The following is a 22,671-nucleotide window of genomic DNA, read 5'->3' on the forward strand; positions in this document are numbered from 1 at the left end:
GCAAGTTAATACATGGATTATAATTCATAGAACAAAATAAATACCCATCAGTCCATACTGATATAACGAAGTAATTTAATCAACAAATAAGAAAAGAAAGCTTTTCCTTACAACAAAATCCAATTAATAAATGTAGAGGAAAAGAATAGAAATAGAAAAATCACCATTGACAAATGGCACACTAATATTTGTTTCAGGCAAGAATCATCAATGAATGCTAAAACTAATGTGTGAAAGAATGATAAGAAACAAGATATTTACAAAGCTTCAAAATATTATGCTTATTAATTACAGAGGAGAAAAAAATAGTCACTCTGCAGTGGAGAAACCTAGCAGACACCATCCTGACCAAGTGATAAAGTTAACATCACTGGTAATAAAACGTACAGACGTCGTGTACCCCTGACACAACGTACTGAACGGGCACAGCATCACTTCTGCGGTGTTCCTGCCAAAAATGCCTAACTGGCATTCAGTTGTGAGAAAACATCAGGCAAACCCAAATTGTGGGACAGTCTACAAAATAACTAGTGAGGATCCTTCAAAAGTGCACAGTGAGAGAGTGGCATGGACATATATACCCTACCAAACGTAAAATAGATAGCTAGTGGGAAGCCGCCGCATAGCACAGGGAGATCAGCTTGGTGCTTTGTGACCACCTAGAGGGGTGGGATAGGGAGGGTAGGAGGGAGGGAGATGCAAGAGGGAAGAGATATGGGGATATATGTATAACTGATTCACTTTGTTATAAAGCAGAAACTAACACACCATTGTAAAGCAATTATACTCCAATAAAGATGTAAAAAAAATAAATTAAAAAAAAAAGTGTACAGATCGTGAAAGACAAAGAAAGCCTGAAGAACTGCCCCAGATTTAAAAAGAATAAGGTAACATGGCAGCTAAATACAATGTATCAATATAATCCTGGATTGGATCTCAGAGAAGAAAAGGACAGCAGTGGGACAACTGGTAAGATTTAGATAAAGTCTGTAGATTAGGTAATAGGGTTGTATCAACGTTACTCTCCTGGTTTTGATCACTGCCTTGTAGTTATGTAAGATGGTAACACTGGGGGAAGCTGGGTGAACAGTATAAGGAAGGTTTTTTGGTACTATTTTGTAACTTTTCTGGTAAATCTCAAACTATTTCAAAATGAAAAGTTAAAAATTTTTAAAAATTTTTTAAAGAAATATGGATTATTGGTCCTCACCCCAGAGTTTCTGACTCAGGAGGTCTGGGGGAGGTCTTGAGAATTTTGCATTTCGAACAAGTTTTCTTGTTCTGCTGGTCCCTTTGAGAACCATTGCATTTTACTCCACTTCCTCCTGGCACAAGCCTACCACACCCTGAGAAATAAGAACTTATTCGTTCATTCATTCACCGTGGGTCTTCCATTTACCCAGGCCCTTGGCTAGGCTTTCACAGTCATTGTACTCATAGCTCTATCAAGTATGCGCCAGCAAATACTCTTCCCTAGCTACCCGTGGGGGAAAATTGATGCCTTTCTGTGAAGGAGTCCCTTAGAGAAAGCCTCATTCACAGTAAATTCACTGCTAATAGGTTGCTTGCTCATCATCCACTTTGTGTTGTTTTGTGGGAGAGCAATACAGCTTTCTCCAGATTCCTGAGTGTGCCCTTCAGGCCCCCCACCCTCTTCTAAACTTCAGGTGACCAAACGGCTGATTTGGGAGGAGGATGGAGGCAAGGGGGCCCTAGCCTTGGCTTCAGAGCCTGAGAAAAGAGAGGTGCCAGATCAATTCCTAGTTAACACCAATTTGCATATTTCTCATAAGGCTCTCATTTATTAGAGAATATGCTCACGTCAGCCAAATGTTTTGGCCGAATCTGTAAACCCGGTAATCTCTCAATCAGCCTATGAATGCTTATCGCCTTTGCAAGAGCCTGGAAACATTTATACACCCAGGAAGCACACAAGCCTTGGAACAGCCAGACCTTCTGGGTTCTCTCTAACCTGTGGGAGGACTCAGAACTTCACCCTGGAAAAGGATGGTACCCGAGAGTGGTCCTCACCTCAGCCCGCACCAGCAGGCTGGGAGGACAACCGGACCAGTGTGCCAAGGCAGCATCTGAATCCCAACAGGAACTGGGCATGAAAGCAATGCACATGTGTCCTCCAGATCCCAAAAGCCTCAAGAAAAACCCAGTGGGAAAAGCCAGTGGGATCCAGAGAATGGAGAAGAGAGGCAGCAGCTTGCGTCCAGATAGAGAGAGATGCACATAGACGTGATAAGGAGAAGAGATGCCCTGGCTTCAGGTGTGAGGAGGGAGTGGGGAGCTGCGCCAGGCGTCCACACGCTCTGCCCACCCAGCACAGAAGGCCACACGCTGTTGCCGCCTCTTTTCCCCCAGCACTGGCAGGTTGGGACCACATTCTAGTCTCAACAAGTGCGGCTATGGACACTGGGGCAATGGTGTCCCCCACGGTTTGTACCCAGGGCCCTGATGGAATTCTGATTTCTGCTGTCACAAGATCATGATGAAGAGGCTTCCCAGTCAGGTAAAAAGAAATGAGAATTCAAGAGTTATGGCAGCTCACTTATTCCTAAACGTTTTGTTAAGTGTTCTCATATATTTGTTGCACATGTGCAGGCAAACACACACACACACACACACACACACACACACACACACACACACACACCTTGTCAACATTCCTCCTTCTATCACATCATCATCTAAGGACCGCCAACCTTCCAGGTGCCACCTCGACCCTAACATGATCCCTGGCCTCCCCTGACACTTGGATCCCTGACTCCTCACCGTCCCCACTCCTAGGCCCAGATCCCTGGAACACCAAAGAGGATTCCATGCTCCTAGAACAAATCTCCCTTTGCAGAGACTGGTTCCTACACTAAAGCTGAACTCCAGGCTGAACATTCTAGTGCTTCTTTGGAAATGCAGAAGGAAACACCAACATTTGTATAGCATGTGAAGTTTACAAAAAGCTTTTCCAGAACATTTTCATTTCAATGTCCTGCTCGGAAAAAATCCTTCTGATGGAGGCCTCTGCATCTACAGACGGCTCCACTGAATATATTCAGTGCAATCAAAGCTCTCCTGTGGGTCTCCAGCCCATGAACAGTCAGGAAAGGAGACCCTCACCCTCAGATCTCTGTTTTTCCCCCAAAACAAATCCCTTTTCAGTTGCCCTTGGGTGTTTTTTTAATATATAGTAATAAAATCAAACAGTAATTCTGTGCTTACTCTGTGCCAAGCACTGTGGGAAATATTTTAGGTGGATTAATCTACTATGTGCGAATTAATCTTCACTACAATCTTTGAGGCAGAAGCAGGGGATTGAGTAATTTGCCTGAGATCACAGAGCTGATAAGCAATTGAATGAGAATCTGAATCTTGGCGTTGTGACTCCATAACCACTACCCTAGTAAACTACCTGAAGGCTGTCTGTTAGAACTTACCAGCTTGATTAGAGAGCAACGACCAGATCTAGAACTCCTAAACTCAACTCCTAAACTCTCCACCTAGAATCCTAGTCGTAGCCAACAGCTATTGAACCTTCCCTCTATCCGGACACAGAGCTAAACACTGGGTGGACATCACTTCATTCATCCTCAGGGCAATTTAGGCAGGAGCTCTGATTATCATTCCCATTTCACAGATGAAGAAACAGAGGCACCGAGCAGTGATCATCCTTCACCTCACGCCAACCATGTGCTAAGCCCCATTATCGGGGCCAGTAGGGCCACAGACAGGATAATACTTCCATCTGTCTGATTTCAGAACCCTTGCTCTTAATGTCTGTTTTGCTGCCTGGGAGCGAGAGGGGTACAGATGACAAATACAATGTCCCCACACCACAGCAAGAGAAAAGCAGGAGTCCACTGAGAGCCTTTGTATCCAGGCTCAGCAGGTGCGAGGTTTACTGTCCACTCTCCTGGATAATTTACTCTCCTGACGCCTAGATATTTTGTCTCTTGACATGACTGGCCCATCTTTTCCCTGTCACTGCCTTTCCATCATCCACTGACTCCTTTACAAACAAGCAAACCTTCACACAGGATGGCCCTGGCAGGGTGTAGATGGGTTTGAGGGACCCACTGCAGGTGAGCTGTTTCCCTTCAAGTTCCTCTGTAACTTCACCCTCCCTCTGGCCTCCTGGGTCCACAAATGTCATGGCAGGAGATGGCAAACGAGGGAGTGTCTGAATTTTCGGGGGCGGGGGGCTTGTTAAAATACAGACTGCCGGGCCCCACCCCACAGTTTCTGATTCAGTAGGTTTGGGTGGGGCTCCAGGATTTGAGTTCTAACACCTGCCCAGGTGATGCTGATGTTGCTGGTCTGGAGACCACTCTTCGAGAACCACTGGCCTGAGGAGAACTGAAAAGGTGACAGGCGTATCCAGAGATGAAGAGGAGGGGCAGCTGTGTCTCTTGGGGACAGAGGAGGTGTCTGTATGGCTGCAAGGATGCAGAGAACTGCTTCCCTCCCAAGGCGAGGGAGGACAAAGGAAAAGCCGTGGCCACTGCTCCTGCTGCCCCATGGCCAGGACACCCTCTGCATGCAGAAGCCAGGGTGTGGCTCCCCCTCCCTCCCAAGCATTCCAGGGCTCCCTGCTCTCACCAGGCCCCAGAAGCTTCCCTTTGGAAACAGAAGCATGACTTTGGCGAGGGCTTCACTCCTCGCCCATCAGGGAGTGTCGACTCTCCTCTTTAAAAACAGATTCCATTCTCTAATCACCAGATGGGCACAAGCAGGGCAAAGGGCCACTCCAGCCCTTTATGCCAACAAAGCCTAGCCTGACTTTGGCCCCCAAAAGCAAAGTATCTCTGCATCTAAAAGCTGCTGCTTCTGCAGTGCAAGACAGGACTCTTTCAGCTCCCGTGTGGCCCACAGTGGGAAGTGTCCTGAGGCCTCTCACTGGGCATACTTGGAATGATGTTGGAAATGTAGGACCATATGGGATGGCCAGGGTCTCAAACATCGGCACGTTCTCAGTCCTCTCCTGAGTGATGGCTCCACCATCCCCTGGCCCTCAGTGGCAAGAATTTAGCTTCCCAGGCAGCCTCATCTCTCCAGAGTTTCTCTCAAAGCCTCTAAAGTTCGAGTTTCCTTGCACTAAGATTAAAAAGGCCTCTTGGAACTGCTACCCTCTGATTATCTGTATGCTGTGAAATCACCTTCACAGAAGCAGATGCTGCACAGTGCTAGTACTCCAATGCCCTGTGTGTGTGTGAGAGAGAGACAGAGAGATCGAGATCAGTCTTTACACTCCCCTTTATCTCATTAGAATCCTGGATTTCCAGGAATTGAAGGCCAAGAGGTCTGTTCCCAGCAGACATCACCAAGGTCATCAAAGATATATGGCTTCACTGACAGAAACTTATCAGCTACCAAAACCACCCCCAAGAGATGCTGCAACCACTTTCACTAAACTCTTGGGAGTATTTTCTTCTCCTCTAACTTCAGGAAGGTATTTGAAATATTCTAGCCCAGACAGAGAAAGACAAGACTCCCCTCCCAAATATTCAAACAAAGTTCTCTCATCATTTCAATGACCCCGTCCACTAGAATCAGCACCATCCAGGCTGACAGCATCAGGTACCCTCCACCCATCAGCTCACCACGGAGCTAGAGGAAAAGAGCCACAGACCTGGAAACCCAGCCAAGGCCTTATTACTACCCAGCAAGTGGAAAGATTCTGTTCACTGGCCTGTTACATGTGGGGTTGAACCAGATAGACCCTGAAGCCCCTTGTAATGGAAGGTCATCAAACCATCGTTAGGTACCAAAGCCTGTGATACATGCTTTGTCTACTTTAAAAGTATTTAAAAGTCACGAGATTCTTATGGGAGAAGTACAATCATGCCCATTTCACAGATGAAGGTATTGAGGCAACGATCATGCCCAGAGTCCCCCAACAAAAAAAAGAATTGGGTCCAGATTCTCCGCCATTCTTATCCACCTCTCAAGTCCCCACTTTCTCTACCGTAACACCATATGCCCTTATATGTACAGCTGTGTACTTCTGAGGGGGTCTTGGGTTTCACTGTGACTGCTATTGGAAATCAGAGACTTCATCTAGTTTACACAAAATTCTGGTGGTGGCTGAGTATGTTCCAGTGTGTGTTTGGTTGTCGATGACGGTATTTGTGTTGATGCTGCTTCTCCTCTCAAGCCCCCACTCCCCGTCCCACTGAGCTCCTGGAGGGGATCAGTCACCCCAGAGCAGCCCTGCCCTCACCTGGAAAGGGCTCCTTGAGGAAGTGGCCATTGATGGTCTGGTTGGCTGTGCCCAGGGGGTTCTTGGCGATGAGGGTATAGTTGCCGTTGTTGTAGTGGGTGGGCTTGTTGAAGAGCAGGCAGCCCTCGGAGACCTCGCCCTCCTGGTAGTACTCCACGTGGATGATCTTGGACTCACGCAGCGGCTGCCCGTTATGCAGCCAGTGCAGTGTGGGCGGCGGGTTGCCGCGCACCACGAACTCGATGCAATGTTCCAGGCGCAGCTCAGGCTCCTCCAGGCTCACCACGCGTGGGGGGTCTGCCGGGGAAAGGCCAGCTGACACCCAGAACACAGAGCCTCTGGTGTCCCAGAGCAGCCTTCCAGGAGCTGAGGTGGGCAATCCAATTCTTCCCCACCCCGCTTTAAAAAGACCTGAGGGAATCAGAGGTTCCCCCCCAACACCACCCCCAAAGAGGGGAAGAGATGTCTGTCTTCACTCAAGCTTCCTGGATCCACTACAGCTGGAGGGTTCCCTCTCATGACCTTTTAGGGGTTTAGCAAAAGGCAGACTTGGAGTAAAGTCAGAGCTGAGTTGGAGGTGCATCATCTTCTGAGGGACAGGGACACCCCTTCTGGGGTTACTAGCCAAGGACTGACTTGATTTGCTCAGTCCTGCCCCACAGGAGTCTTTCTGCCCTTCCTGGTGGACCAGGCCCATTGCAGCAGCTCTGCCCGGCCCCAGCCTCCTATGCTGAGATCCCCAGGGTCCCAGCCGCCCCCCACAGGGCATCCGCTCACAGTGGACAGTGAGGGCGACGCTGGCATTGCTCATGCCCACCACGTTCTCTGCAATGCACGTCAGGGTGAAGCCGTTGTCCTCACTCGTCACATTTACCAGCGTCAGGTTGATGGCGTGTACATTGGTCCAGTTCAGATTTGTCTAAAAACCCAATAAAAAAACCAATAATCATGTGTATAAAATAAGCTGCAGGGATGTATTGTACAACATGGAGAATAGAGCTAATATTTTATAATAACTAAAAAAATGTTTGACTGTACATTTTAAGTTATGTATACTTTACCACAATAAAAATTTAGGAAAAGATAAAAGAAAAATTAGATGATGGTACAAAAAAAAAGACAACAATCAAACAGTTTCTACAAGGGTGGCTCCCCCACCTAACCCCCAACACCTTTAGGAATCAAAAGGAAAGCTGAGCAGTAGGTGAAGGAGGCCTTGCTGGTGAAGGCACATTGACCAAGGGCCAAGCTCTCTACAGTCAAGAGCTCAGGTAACACTCACACTTATCCCATGAGATGAATGGTAGCATTATACCCATTTCACAGATGAGGAAAGTAAGGTACAGAGATGTTTATAGCATGTTCAAGATCAAGTTGGCTAGAAAATGTTGCAGCTGCGTGGAACCCATGTCTATGTGCTTCTTCCTATAGAAATTGGACCACAAACTTCCCTTCCTCTTCTTCCTTATTCTCACGTCTCTTGCTTCTATTCATGACTTTAGCTCATTAAGACTAAGAGGTGATAGGTCCCAAGCTTCAGACGCCTACCTGGTGGGTGTTGATGGACTGCAGTCCGGTGACTATCCAGTCCACGTCGGGCAGGGGCGATCCAGAGCCATTGCAAGTGATGACAGCATTGTCACCCTCCCGTACGGTCAGGTTGGCATGGCTCACACTGATCTCAGGCAGGTCTGGGAGGGAGGACAGGGTGGGTGAAAAAACAGGCAAATACTTGCTACCAAAACTTTGTCCATGGGGGCAATGGTGGCACTGCTTGGTTTGTCCAATAATGACTCCACAAAACCTGCGTGACCTCTCAGAAGTCCCCCAAGTCCCAGAAGCTTCACACCACCTCCCAAGCAGATGGTAGAACTCAAGATTTAAGCCCATGCAGTTGGACGTGGTGGTTGGGGAGCAGGGATTGGTGAGGAGGACAGTTGCTGAAGGAATGCAGCTCTAACAATGACATCAAATGACATCTTCCACTTGGGGCACTGGTTCTCAAAACTTTGGTCCGCTTCAGACTCCCATGGGGATCTTGCTAGAAATTCAGATTTCCAAACTCATCTCCAGATATTCTGATCTCTTAAGTCTGTGGATGGACCCAGACATCTGCTTCTCTAAAAGTGCCTTAGATGCTCCTGATACAAGAGATCCAGAGACCACACCTGGATATAACACTCCTTCAGGTTTGCTTAACAGGGAACTGACAGAGAGAAAGGACTCTGGTGCAATGACAAAGAGCACACTTAACCCTTTTCTGCATCCCTAGAACCAACCTTCCCACGGCTGGCTGATGAAGAGACAAGAATGAGCAAGGAGGTAAGAGGGGAGCCAGATCTGCACCCAATGCAGAGTTCAAGGCTGGGAGGGCAGTGGGGAAGGAAGGCCCTGGCTTTCCCAGCTGATGCGCAGCACCGTCCCTGGTGTCTGAGGGAGGCCCGCGTGGAGCCAGCTGGGACCGGGCGGCTCACTCACCGCACTGACTGATGTTCATGCGAAAAAGTGGGAGCTGGGAGCCATCGGCACTGATGCAGTAGAGGTTCTGGCTGTTCAGCTTGGCCTCCCCCTGCTCCTGCCACAGCTGCATCCAGCGGATGTCACAGCTGCAGTTGAAGAAGTTCTGCTCCAACCTCCTGTGGGCGAGATGCGAGGGAAGGGAGCCCCTGAACCGAAGGTGGCCCAGCTCCCTCCCAGGGCTGTGAGGCCATGCATGGGCCCTCACCTGCTCCTCAGGGACTAAGGAGATAAGGGTTTAGCAAGGTCTCCAAAGAAATAAAAAATACTTATAGAAGTCCATGAATTTATTTAGTTTTTAAACAAATAAACTCATTCCAAAAAAATCCACTCCACTGAACTTACCTGCCAAAGAGACCTTTAAAATACATTGGCTTGGGAAGCTCCTCTTCTCAAAACCCTCCACTGGCCTCCCAACTCTTTGAAAGTCAGAGTCAAAGGCCTACGGGATCTATACCACCCTCTGTCACCTCTCTGACTTCATTGCCTGCCTCACCCTCTCCTTCTCTTCTTCAGCCACTCTGACCTTGCTGTGTGTCAAGTTTACCAGGATGACCTGCATGCTCCTGCCTCAGGGCCTTTGCACTTGTTGTCCTTTCTGCCTACAGAGTTTGGACTGAGAACATATCTGCTAGATCAACTCCCTCCCTTCATTAAGGAATCATATAGCCTTCTCTGACCACTTCTATAGGAAAGTTACCACCAACCCCTGCCCTCACATTGCCCAGTCCCTTGCCTGACTATTTTCTTCTTTCTGGTATTTGTCACGGCCCAGCATCACTTTAAATATTTATTTGCTTGCTTGCAAAAGTTTGGGGCTAGCAGATGTAAATTAGTATATATAGAACGGATAAACAAAATAAATCTAAAAATTAAAAAATAAATATTTGCTTGCTCGTTTATTATCTGTCTCCCCAAATAAAAATTAAGTTCCATCAAAGTCAGAGACATTGCCTATTAGGTTCATTGCTATATCCCCAGTACCTATAACTAAGCCTGGCATATAAATACCCGTTGAATGAATAAAAGGAGGGAGGAAGGAAGGAAGGGAGGGAGGGACGGAGGGAAGGAGGGAGGAAGGAAGAAAGAAGCTATTCTCCCTGGGGAGAAGGTGATTCGCTGTTTCCAATATCTGCTCAAAGCCTATCTTGGGACCAGCTTTATTCCTTCATAAATTCAACAAAATCCTTAATAAGCACCTCATCCATGTCTGGCTGCGGGCTGAGTGCTGCTGAAACAGAAATGAATAATCAGTCCCTGTTTTCCAGGAGCACTCATCTTGGTAAAGAAGACTGTCTGATAGAGGAAGAGTCAAGTTCAAGGCCTTCCTTCTCCATTCATTTTCCTTGTGACTTAGAGGGAGTCATCTCCTTGGGGGGACAATTGAAGGGCATAAGCTGATGTAAAACTCTTAAAGGCAAGGGCACCTGATAAATCTGAATGCCAGGATCACTCAGGGGAACATGATTCTCTTTCTGGACCAGTAAGGGGATGAATCTATTGGTGCCCAGAGGGAGGGCCACTTGGGTAACTGCACTAAGATCCAGGATATTTTTGACAACTGGCAAATTCCAAAGTAGTGAAGCACACATCAGCATTAACCAGCTTTCAGAAAAAAGTGAGGCCCTTGGAAGGGAGGAATCAGTGCTTTCTAGCCAACAGGACAGCACAGGTAGAATGTGCAAACACCCCTGTATGATATCCTCTTAGTCTAAAAGTGCCCATGACTTTGCTCTGCACACCGCACTCTTTCAGCAAAGGAGACAAGAACTAACCTTCATCAAGCATCTGCCTCTCACAGCTGCACTCAGAGCCAGCCAGTCTCTCGTCGTCATGCACAAGAGGGACCCCCTCCTACGTTTGGAGGAGTCAAGTCACGTGCTCAAGGTCCCTCGGCTGGTATGTGACAAAGCAGGGCTTCAAAGCTTAGCCTGTTGGACTCCAAAATTCACGTACTTTCCCCGCCATCTATCACGTGTAAGGCGTAGCTAGATGGGAGATTCTAGGAGGAGTAAGCAGGATCCCTGAACTTTGGAAGCTTGTGGAGGGAAAGACTGGGGAAGAGTTAGAGGGATGATGCAGGCTGGACTGTGGAAACAGGAAAGAAAGCTTGTGCTACAGCAGGAGCACCTGGAAATAAAGCTGGAAGGGCAAGTGGAAGCCAGATGGTGGAGGACATTCACTGCCACATCAGGAAGCTTGAAATGCATCCAAGAGGCAGTGGGAACCACCGAGGCCCTTGTAGTTGGAGAATGAAGTGAACAAAACTGTAAGAGTAATCCAGCAATGTTGAACAGGATCAACCAGAGAGGAGGACAGCCGGAGACTGGGACCCCGGTTAGGATGTCTGATAAACACAGGGTCACCGTGTACAGTGCTGAAGTTCATGCATGTCTCAATGCACCCAGCCAAAGGGATGAATGGGGGATGAAATCCAGCCTGCATACCCTTGACCAGACCCGGTACCTGGCATGGGGCTCTATCCACCCAGAAGAGGCATCTTTTCTCATTCACATATAGGTACCATATAGGCTAGCAGGCTCCAGGTCAATGTTCTCCAACTTTTTGGTCTCAGCACTCCTTTTCACTCTTAAAGATGACTGAGAGTCTCAAAGAACTTTTAGATGGAGTATATCTATCACGATTTACCATATTAAAAATTAAAACTGAGAAAAATTTAAAACACAAGAACGCATTAGCACAAACTCCATCAAGCATCAGAGGAATGATGTTAACGTACGTCACGTGGCCTCTGGAAAACTCCACTGCCCACGGGAATGAAAAAGGCAAGTAACATCTCAGGGTTATTATGAAAATAGATTTAACATCTTGGTCTCCCTGTAAGGGTCTTGGGGATCCCCATGGGACCCTGGACCACCATGAGAGAATGGCTGCCTAGTTACTAAGAGCCTGGAGTAGAGAGGTAAAAATTGGGGAGAAGGAAGGCGAAGATGGACCAAACATCATAAAGGAAGACACGGTGGTATTTGGTGCTTCCTTGGAGGTAGAAGAAAAGGAAAGAGTAAAAGATGACCCCAAGGTTTTAAGCTCCAGGGAATAGGAAGTCAATGGAAGACAGAAGTATCTTTGGTTGAAAACAGAAGAGAAAAACCAGTGGAGAGGAAGAGGGGAAACATATTAGGAATCGGGTCAGGGCAGGGCTGGGGGTGGGGAGGGAAAGGTAAGGTCCTAGAGCAGCAAAGTGACGGATGAGGTCCAGGACCCTTGGAGGGGTTTGCCCTGGGGTCAAGGCAGATGCTTCTGCAGCTGAGAAATGAGGGAGAGGAGAGAGAAAAGGTAGACAGGAGAAAATGAGAGAGAAGTCAAAAAAATAATTGGATAATAACGTTTGCATTGCATTTACTCTGTGCCCAGCACTACGCTGAAGGCCTTACATGCCTCACCAGCTCTGACCCTCACAACAAGGAGGAAGCAGGGGAAGGGAACGTCTGAGGGCTTCCTTAGGAAACACAGGAGGTCAAACTCCCTGTCCGGCGTTTCTGGGGAAGGGGAGTGGAACAGTGGTTGGGAGTCACGCGGTAGGGGCTGTGAGGAGAGGCCTGGCAGCCCTGCTGGAAGGATACTGAGGGTCCAGATGCCGGAACACATGCACACTGAACCAGGTCAGCCTGATTTTTCCCAGTTGCTTACTTGACAAGATGTGGTCATTCATTATTAAGTAGCTGTAAAAATACAAATTACCCACCTGGGTGGAAAATACTAGACAAGTGAGAGTCTTGGCCAGGCTGCTTCAAGCTACATGTGCTTTATTCAGTATCCCAACATCTCAGGGGTCCCCCAGAAAGGTGGACGGTGCCACAGCGTCCTGAGGCTGGCAGGGGAATCCAGTGAGATATGTGGGGTGTGTCTTAGACCCTTCCAGGCATGGGCACGCTAAAAGCTTGTTTGTTTCCCTCCGACTTTTTCCTCCAGAAGGCATGCACCATGCGACCTGGTCGTTTCCTCCAACCCAGGGTCTCCTGGAAACTGCAGAAGAACTTTGCGTTCTTCCCGCCATCCCTCTGGACTCTCCTCCTGGACAACAAGACATACATACGGCAGAAAGCATTTTCAGTCTCAGAACAGATGCCCTGGGCATCTCACCGAGCAAATCCACTATCGTCTTCATATCCTGACAAGAGGGGTCAAACAGTGAGGTGGACCAGAAGCAAAGAAGGGCAAGTCCTGGGTCTAAATGATGCTGTCCATTCTCGCATCAAATCAGGTCTGGAGCAGAGGGGCCTTCAGCCAGGGCTTCAGGGGCAGACTCAAGGAGCCTAAAGCAAGCCTTCCCCTGCTCCATCAATAATGCAGGCGGCCGCATGAATAATACAACAGCAGCTGCTTCACAGCAAAGATTACCAGCACCCAGCCCTTTCCTCAAGATGGCCCAGGGCCTAATCGTAGGGCCCTTGGGGCTTCCCACAGATTAACTCAGCCCCATCCGAGTTTGTGCACAAAGACACTTTGCTGAACAGCCAAGGCCAAGACTGAGTGTTTAAAAAACACTGATTCCCCACTAGTCATCACTCTGGTTTTCTTCCCTCCGCAGCATCAGTGCTGCCAGTGGCAATCCATGGCCAGGTAGTGAAATATGGGGAGGGGGCCCGAATCTGTTGTCACAGAAGAAAACATGCCCAAAGGGCACCCTGGAGATGCCAACAGTCCTGTGGTTAAAAAAATATCCAAACAAAAGATCTGAGTTGAGCCAGTTGTGTCACCTTGGGCAACTATAGTAGATTGAATAGTGTCTCACCCATCCCCCAAAATTTGTCAAAGTCCTAAGCCCCAGTAGCTGTGAATGTGACCTTATTTGGAAATAGAGTCTTTGCAGATATAACCAAGTTAAGGATCATGGATGAGATCATTCTGGATTACCGTGGGCCCGAAATCCAGTGACTGGTATCTATATAAGAGAAAAGAGGGAAAGATCAAAGACAAAGAGGAAGATGGCCACATGAAGACGGAGGCAGAGACCGGAGTGGTGCTGCCACAAGCCAAGCAACACCAGGAGCCACCAGAAGCTGGAAAAGGCAAGGAAGGATGCTCCCTAGAGCCTTGGAAGAGTGTGTAGTCCTCCTGACACCTTGATTTTGGACTTCTGGCCTCCAGAAGAGTGAGAGAATCACTTTCTATTGTTTGAAGCCCCTAGATTTGTGGGAATATGTTAAGGCAGCCCTAGGAAATGAATACAGCAAGTATTCATTCAGCCTGAATTCTCCAAGGCTCTGTTTTAATGTCTGTAAAATGGGGTAATTGTGCTCAATCTGCCTTCTTCACAGTTACTATGAGGATTAGTGATAATATATGTTAACGTGCTTTGTGAAGTAAAAGGGGCTATAAAGAGGCCCAAAATGATTATTATAATAACAGTATTATTAACATGATTGTTGAGTGATTTTGAGAGCCGTGGCAAGTGGTCAGGGCCAGGACTAGGGGAAGGAAAGTGACAGGATCAGCACAAACCCATCCCCAAAATTGAGTTAATATTTTACCAAGTCGATTAAATCTGTAAATTATACCAGAGATAATTATCACTTTGCTTTAAGAAAATGAAATATTCCAATCTATTTTAATCATGTCTGCTCCATGCATGCAGGGTATTAAGAGAAGCCTATTCGAGATACACTAATGGTCCTTAGGGTATTTCTGGAGGGTTTCTGTGCTGTGAGTTTATATCCTTTGGTGCCTCTTGCCTTTGCCTAAATGGTATCATGGGATTCAGAATCCAAGCTTCTTTTCTTTCCAATTCATTCTTTACCTCTAAGTCAATCTCTTTGATCCTTGCTCAGCTTTCTGGACAGACTGTTCCCATCTTCTCGGTAAAGTGAAAATACCATCTTGCCATAAACAGAAACTTCGGAGAGCACTTTGCAACACCAACTCAAATTTCTCCAAACCCATGCCATTGAAAGAGTGCTGGCTACTCAGAAGCCAGTCTTGAAATATGCTTCTGGTTCCATCAGTAAGAGAAAAACACAGCCTGGACAGTTGAGAGGCGGGCCAGGTGCCCGGCCAAGACCACACCCTTCATCTCACAAAAGTAAATGAGAAATGAGTGAAGGAAGTCTCTGGCACACGGTAAGGGCTCTGAGATGCTAACTTGTTTGGATTTTTTCCCCCTTTGATTCCTCTGAGGGGACCCGCCATCTTGAGTTCTGGCGGAAGGGGACGCATAGCATGAGGGCTATGGTGCTGAGTTGGGTAAGGAAAGAGCTGGTCTTTGAAAACAATAGACCTGGATGGTGGCAATGCTAATAATCACAATACTAATTCCCATTTACTTGCCATGTGATGTTGGACCAGTTATTTCACTTGGCCAAGCCTCCAATCCCTCATTTGTCAAACTGGGTTTAAGCATACCTCCTCTGTGGGATTGTTCCAGGGGTGAGACAGGACCTCGTATATATTAGATACTCAATATACACCTCTTTTTTCTCCTTCTCTGCTACTGGAAAAGTTGTAGACACTCAGCCCTTCTGATGGGGAATCCCAACAGCATTAGTTCTTCTATCAAGGATCAGAGGAGGGGCTGCTTGGGGCAGGCAGAGATCCTCAGTGATGGAATAAAACATGCTAAGAAATTGTTGAATGCCCTAGCTTGCTCCTTCTGTTCCTGCAGAAGGTCGCTCGAAGCCTCACACTTCTGCCCTTGTGTTCTTCTGGCTGCCACAGCTCACAGAGCCATCTCCCTCTGGCCTCTCTCCTCTAGGGCCAAAATTCTTTCTTCCTGGAAATACCCGACCCACGCCCACAGCCCAGCCCACAGGCTCCCCTGGGCAGACTCTGGCAGTCTAGATGGCTCATGGCAGATGGCATCACGTGGACTAACCAGGAAGTCAGACAAGAAAATATGACCGACTCTTCCATTTGCCAGGAACTGGGACTGTTTGGATTTTAATCACAGCCACAGCTAAGAGCCAACACGCGGCCCCTCCAGCCAAAAGATAAATTTTCCACTCTCAACATTCAATTCTTCCTCAAAAAAATAGACCCCTACCAGGGTGACTGCTCCTTAGAGGGGGGGCTTCTTTATTTTCCAACATATTTTTTTTACTTATTTAACAATATGACAGAAATAAAATACTCCGTGGACATGGTGGCTCTCACACACTGACTCACCCTGGAGGGAACGTCTTCATTCCCCCATAAGTCACATCCAGCTCACTGGTGTATTGATTCACAGGCAAAGATGAATGCAGAATCCCATGATCCTCTGGGAGAAATCTGACATTTTCTTTAAATATATATCCACCGAACAACTGTTTCTAAAACTCCACGAAACAGGTCACCAGGGCAGCACGCCATCGATTTCGCAGCCAATGATTTTTTTAGAAGGAGCACTGAACATTTTCGCAATAATTCAGCCAACAGTAGACCCAGATGTCCCCTGGAGAGATGCTATCCCTGGCCTCCCACAGATGAAGGGGCAGGGGTCCCAGGAGAACTGGATGAAAGACTCCAATTAGCTCCTTTAGGGCAGGGTTCCTGGTCAGTTTTAGAGCAATGTAAGGAAAATCTGCAATTGTGCATTTTTATTTCAAGTTACTGTAGAACAGATCGTTGGATTGAAAACAGATTGAGAAAGTTGGCAGATGGCGAAGCATAGTGGTCAAGATCTTGAGGCCACGTGCTACCATTTAGTTAATGGGTGACCTTAACCAAGATACTAAACCTTGCTAAGTACCCCAGTGTCCCCAAATTTGAAGTGACAGTAGCCATTCTGACTTGATAGCATTGTTATAAGGATTAAATAACTTTCGTAACTCAATAGATTACTTGGCACACTGCCTGGCCCAGAGTAAGATCTCAGAAATCAGTGTTAGTGGTGATCAAAGCAGTCATGTTAATTTACCTCTAACATCTTTTCCACCTACAAAGAAGGGAATGAACACAATGCATCAAGTTTGACAGTCTGACACTGAGATGTCTGTGACATTGTCCAGTTTTCCAGTGTTTTATAAAAAAATAAGTACATATGCACCTTTTCCCAAGCTCAGGTAGGAGTTTTTATTTGAGTACAGCTGGATGGCAGCCATGTATGACTAAAGAACTCTGATCACTAGAGCTATTGTGCTCATAGCAGAGGAGAAGCCTGGTGGGAGGGGCAAAATCCTAAAGCAGGAAAGCAACCCACAACAGTCTTGTCCTAAACTCTCCAACACTGTCAGAGACCACCTCTGTACTTCCCATCCCTGGAATGGCATTTTTAAGCATCATGTAGGCACTTGGGTCCATAAGGATTAGTAGGGTATGTACAAGACTGTCATGGAGATGTAAATATTCCCCTTCCTGACCAACTGGGTCAGAAAAGGTAAGGTTATGACGCATCCTTGAACTCAGGTCTTACCAGGTGGAGGGAGAACAAGTTGAAAGGCCAACAGCATGGGCGGGGATCCAAGGCCATTCACTGCCTCTTGGTAAAGGATAGAAAGCAATCTGCATTCAGTGAATTTGGATCTGAGTCATCAAGTAAAAGGGAAGACACATGAGCAGTGTCTCTGGAACCCTGACTCCCTAACTCCATCCATGCCTCAATTCCTTTTCAACTTATTCCTTGATTTGTCCCCTCAACATAATATGCCGTCCTTCATGCACAGAGATGACCCTGATGACTCACACATCAACATGACTTATTTTTTCCAGCAGGGGTCACGAGTTTTCATTCATCCATCCAATGTGTGTTGGTGCAAAATGGCTGGCTGGGGTGGGAGTACACTGCAAATCTAAGCAGTCCACAAGCAGACTGAATAAATATATGGGCTTAGTCCCTCCAGGATGCCCATACTCAAGCCAAATAGGCTGACAGAAGATCACGAGAAGTGGAAAATACAGGCAATCTGAAGTCAAAGGCCTGGGTTCAAGTCCCGGTTCTGCCAATCCCTAGCAATGGGATCTTGGTTGTGTTTCACATGCCTTTCTGGAGCTCAGAACCCTCACCTGAAAGTGTAGAGATACCTTTTATACAGGAGGTATGATAATACCTACCTCCCATGACATGTGATGATAAATCAAAGGTCATGTAAATGAAAACACACCTAATAATCTATTTATATATTGCAAATGTTATAACTTGATAAGTTATCTTTATTATTATAAATATATATAAATATAAATGTTATTACTAATTACCAACAGATCACAAAACTAGGTCCTGCTAAGAGATGAGATTCCTATCTTCTGAAATGTATTGCGCCCAGAAGGAGCATCAGAAATCAAGGGATGGGGTGGCTCACTCTCACTGAACATGGTACACCCACATCATCCAACCCAAGGAGCCCCTTCAGGTGTACTCCCAGCTTCAGGTGGCTCCACCCAACCTTTGACCACCACTCCACCGACTTGGACAGTCTTCAAAACTGAACTTACAATTCCCGAAGACTCAGCGTCTGGAAGAGCTGCCATGAGAGTGTGGTGAGCCGGTTACTCGACAGGTTTCTGCAAGATTGACAAATAAAGAGGAAATTAAAGGACAATGTGGCATGTCATGCTCTCCGTAGTAAGTGTGGTCATCTCATGGGAGCCTGGCTTTGTTGTTCTTCTCCACTGCTCCCTTCGGCTAACAGTACATCTGACAGTTAGTCGAGGCTACAGATCATGTCTGGAGAGGATGCTGAGACCTTTTAAAAGGCAAGGTTTTACAAATCAAATGAAATAAATAAAAACTCCTTGGTCATTCTCCCATATGCTCTCACCACAATGAAATTTCAGAGAGCCTTTTTAAACCCACCCTTCCACAGGAGGACAGAGAACTCTCAGAGTACAGGGTATACAAACCAGCAAGCATTCTTTTTTTTTTATTTAAGTAGAGTTGTTTTACAATGTTGTGTTAATTTCTGCCGTACAGCAAAGTGATTCAGATATATATATATATATATATATATATACTCTTTTTCACATTCTTCTCCATTATGGTTTATTATAGGATACTGAATATAGTTCCCTGTGCTATACAGTAGGACCTTGTTGCTTATCTGTTTTATATATAGTAGTTTGTATCTGCTAAGCCCAAGCTCTTAATTTATCCCTTCCCTTTTTTTTTAGTTACTGAGGTATAACTGACTTACCAAAAAAGCTGTACGTATTTAATGTATATGTCTTGATGAGTTTGAAGATAATATACATCCACGAAATGATCGCCATAAACAGTGCCATAAACTTAACTGGCATCTCTAAAAGTTTCTTCCCTCTCTATTTTTTTTTTTAGTGCTAATAATATTTAACGGAAGATGTACCCTCTTCCCAAATTTTTAAGTGTACAATACGGTATTGTTAACTATGCACTACTCTGTACTAGAGATATCTAGGACTTCTTCACCTTGCATAAGTGAAACTATTGTGCCCTGTTACCAACAAACATTCTTTTTTTTCTAATAGATTTATTTATTTATTTTTGGCTGCGTCGGGTCTTCATTGCTGCACGTGGGCTTTCTGTAGTAGTGGCGATCAGGGGCTACTCTTCATTGCAGTGCATGGGCTTCTCATTGTGGTGGCTTCTCTTGTTGCGGAACATGGGCTCTAGGCGTGCGGGCTCAGTAGTTGTGGCTCACGGGCTTCGTTGCTCTGCAGCATGTGGGATCTTCCCAGACCAGGCCTCAAACCCATGTCCCCTGCATTGGCAGGCGGGTTCTTAACCACTGAGCCACCATGGAAGCCCTCAGCAAACATTCTTAACATTCACACAAGTCGAAACTACTCCACAGGTCACCTACAATTCCTTCAAGCCAGTCCCTCCCTCAGCAATCCTGTCCATCAATGATCAAGACATCAGCTTTTTTGTTCACACTTCTGTCCTCCTCCTAATGGCTTTTTTTTTTTCATTAGGATGTACAGGGGAAAGGAGTAGTCATTAGTCTTCTGAATAAAAGAAGAAACACACCCACGGTTATTACTTTGCCAGGCTCAACAAACAACTTTTTTTTTTTTTTTTTTGCGGTACACGGGCCTCTTACTGTTGTGGCCTCTCCCATTGCGGAGCACAGGCTCCAGAAGCGCAGGCTCAGCGGCCATGGCTCACGGGCCCAGCCGCTCCGCGGCATGTGGGATCTTCCCGGACCGGGGCACGAACCCGTGTCCCCTGCATCGGTAGGTGGACTCTCAACCACTGCGCCACCAGGGAAGCCCCTCAACAAACAACTTTTGATGTGGTAACAGCCCTTCAAGGCAGTGGTTGGAGACGGCTAGAGCTGAAGTGGCACCCAGGAACCATGTACTTATCTAGTGATGAGAAAGGAGAGCGGTAAGAATTGCACTTAGGTAAATACCTATTCACATGCACACACGTGTGTATAAGCACGTGTGTATTTATGTCCATTAAACATGTAGGTAATAAATGCAAACACAGACTCCTGCTTATACACATATGCATATGCTTACAGGTGCACCTATATTTAGTGGACTTCTATAACAGATATTTGTTGAGAGCCAAATATAGGCTACACTAAGGAACGAGGGGGTGGATGACAGATAAGGTCCCTCTGGAGCTTATGTTCATGTTACAAATGAATAAGCAAGAGAAGTGTAGTTTGTGATGAGCAGAAGGAAGGGAATAAGCGAAGTGGGGTAAGTAACTGATGTCGGAGAGAGACGGGGCTACATCAGAAGATGATTCCAGAAATGCCGTCTGAGAAGGAGATGTCGGAGCTGAGAAGAGGAGTGAGAATGAGCCTAGCGCCAGGAAAGGTGTGTTCCAGGCAGTGGGAGCAGCAAGTGCAACGGCCTGAGAGGGACTAGGGGGCCAGAAAAGGGCCCAGTGAGGAAGGAAGTAGAAGAGTGGTCTAGGATAAGCAGGAGAGGGGACCCGCCACACCCACCTTGCTGGTCAAGGTAAGCCACCCGGATTTTACTTTAAGGAACAACGGGATGGCACTGGCTGGGTTTAAGTAGGGACGTGGCATCATCTAATTACCATTTTTTAAAATAGGAACCCAAGACTGTAAGTCATCAGAGCAATTAGGAGCTGCTGCAGTATTCCAGGCAAAAAGAGAGAGTAGAGACAATTAAGCTGATGGAATTCAAGCTAGGTGGTGGAGGGAGGGCTGCCAGAACTTCCTATGTGATTGGATCGGGCAGAGGAGGGAGACTTGAGCAACCAGGAGAGTGGTGATGTCATTTAGTGAGCCGAGGAAGGCTCAAAGGGGTCCCAACTGGGGAGCGGCGTGGGGATCAAGAGCCTCTCCCTTGCAGACACTGAGTTTGAGATGCCTGTTAGACGTCCAAAGAAGAGAGATAAGATAGCTTGTTGGATGCCTGGGTCTGGAGCTCAGGGGAGAAGTTCAGGCTGGGTGAGGTACAGACAGTAGACACAGCTCATCAGAGGGGCAGATACTCAAACACAAGGACAAGCTATGGGATAGGGCTTCCCCTTCCCATTTGAGGCAGCTCTGCCTTTGCCAGGCTCAACAAACATCTTTTTTTTTTTTTTTTTTTGCGGTACGCGGGCCTCTCACTGTTGTGGCCTTTCCCATTGCGGAGCACAGGCTCCAGAAGCGCAGGCTCAGCGGCCATGGCTCACGGGCCCAGCCGCTCCGCAGCATGTGGGATCTTCCCAGACCGGGGCACGAACCCGTGTCCCCTGCATCGGCAGGTGGACTCTCAACCACTGCGCCACCAGGGAAGCCCCTCAACAAACAACTTTTGATGTGGTAACAGCCCTTCAAGGCAGCAGCTGGAGACAGCTAGAGCTCAAGTGGCACCCCAGGAACCACGTACTTATCTAGTGATGAGAAAGGAGAGCAGTAAGAATTGCACTTAGGTAAATACCTATCCACATGCACACACGTGTGTATAAGCACGTGTGTATTTATGTCCATTAAACATGTAGGTAATAAATGCAAACACAGACTCCTGCTTATACACATATTCATGGGTGACAGCCCATGACTGTGTGGGGGAGGAAGACCCCATTCTTGGGGTGCAGGGGACTGGGGCAAAGGGAAGGTGTCCAGTAGGTATCACCCAAGTTTACTGTCCCACTCTCTCCCCAGTCCCCAGCACTCTCTCCTTTCAGAGTCCTTAAGCCCATAGCCCTTGCTAGGAGAGCCTCCCATAGCCCCATACTGTCACCCACTTCCTCTCTGCAGGACTGTAAAGCACTGGTGTGTGTGACAACACAGGCTCTCACTAAAAGACTATAAACCTCAACCCATCCACATGCTCAGCTTCACAAAACCCCTAACCATGGCGCATCTTATTCCTACAAACGGTCTCCTTCCCCCACTGACAGGAAGGAAAAGGGTGACAGAAGAACTGCATGATGGCCACTTGAGGACACCCAGGCACCCAGCTCCCTGCAGAGCAACTCCTGATTGGGAGGGAGGAACAGGGGATCAGACACGTACGCTCATCAAAGGCGCTGACCTTACACCAGGAGCTGGAACTCGGGGTCAAGGATAACAGGCTTCATTACCTGTTCATGGTAATTCTCCATTACCATGAGCCGCTATGATGTTTCAATAAAGGTGAGTGCCTCACCCAGACAGAAGTCTTCTGTTTTGTTTTGCTTTTCTTGGTTTACTGTCTAACAACAGCATCAGGGGCAGCAGAAGTTAGACAAGGCCCGGGGGCCCTGAGCTCTCTGCCCGACTCCAGCGCAGCCTGGAACAACGCCCCTGGTTCTAAAACTGAGCAGCATCTCCTGTGAGAGCGCCGGGAACACCAGACGCACTGAGCTCTGGGAAACACGCCCCGTCCCCGGCTCCGCCCCCGGCCGGAAGGAGGAGGCGGGAACACAGAAGCGGTCCCGGGGAAATGGAAGCCTTGCCCACCTCCGAGGGAGAGGCAGCCCAGGAGTGTGCCAGTAGTTCTTGGGGGGCCCGAGGCAGGGAGCGGGTTGCCAGCAACGTCCTTTCACAAAGGTCATGTTTTGCTACATTAGGCATAAATGTCAAGAGAAAATTGGATTCTGAAAGAAAGAAAATAACAGGCATTCT

At 47.3% G+C, this 22,671-nt stretch overlaps 1 protein-coding gene across 7 annotated transcripts in view; it reads right to left on the minus strand.

Moving 5' to 3' along the window:
* The window catches only part of NTRK3 (neurotrophic receptor tyrosine kinase 3), a gene marked incomplete at both ends in the record, with an annotated part of 370,615 nt that overhangs the window by 240,671 nt on the left and 107,273 nt on the right, over positions 1-22,671 (minus strand). For all 7 annotated transcript variants that reach the window (XM_082649288.1, XM_082649287.1, XM_082649286.1 and 4 more), the window contains 5 exons: positions 6,224-6,520; positions 7,001-7,142; positions 7,772-7,914; positions 8,702-8,859; positions 18,110-18,178. In XM_082649288.1, the coding sequence (XP_082505414.1) occupies positions 6,224-6,520; positions 7,001-7,142; positions 7,772-7,914; positions 8,702-8,859; positions 18,110-18,178 (809 nt within the window). The remainder of the gene's footprint in view (positions 1-6,223; positions 6,521-7,000; positions 7,143-7,771; positions 7,915-8,701; positions 8,860-18,109; positions 18,179-22,671) is intronic.

This window comes from Grampus griseus (genome assembly GCF_964374135.1).
Source record: "Grampus griseus genome assembly, chromosome: 2".
Lineage (NCBI taxonomy): Eukaryota > Metazoa > Chordata > Mammalia > Artiodactyla > Delphinidae > Grampus > Grampus griseus.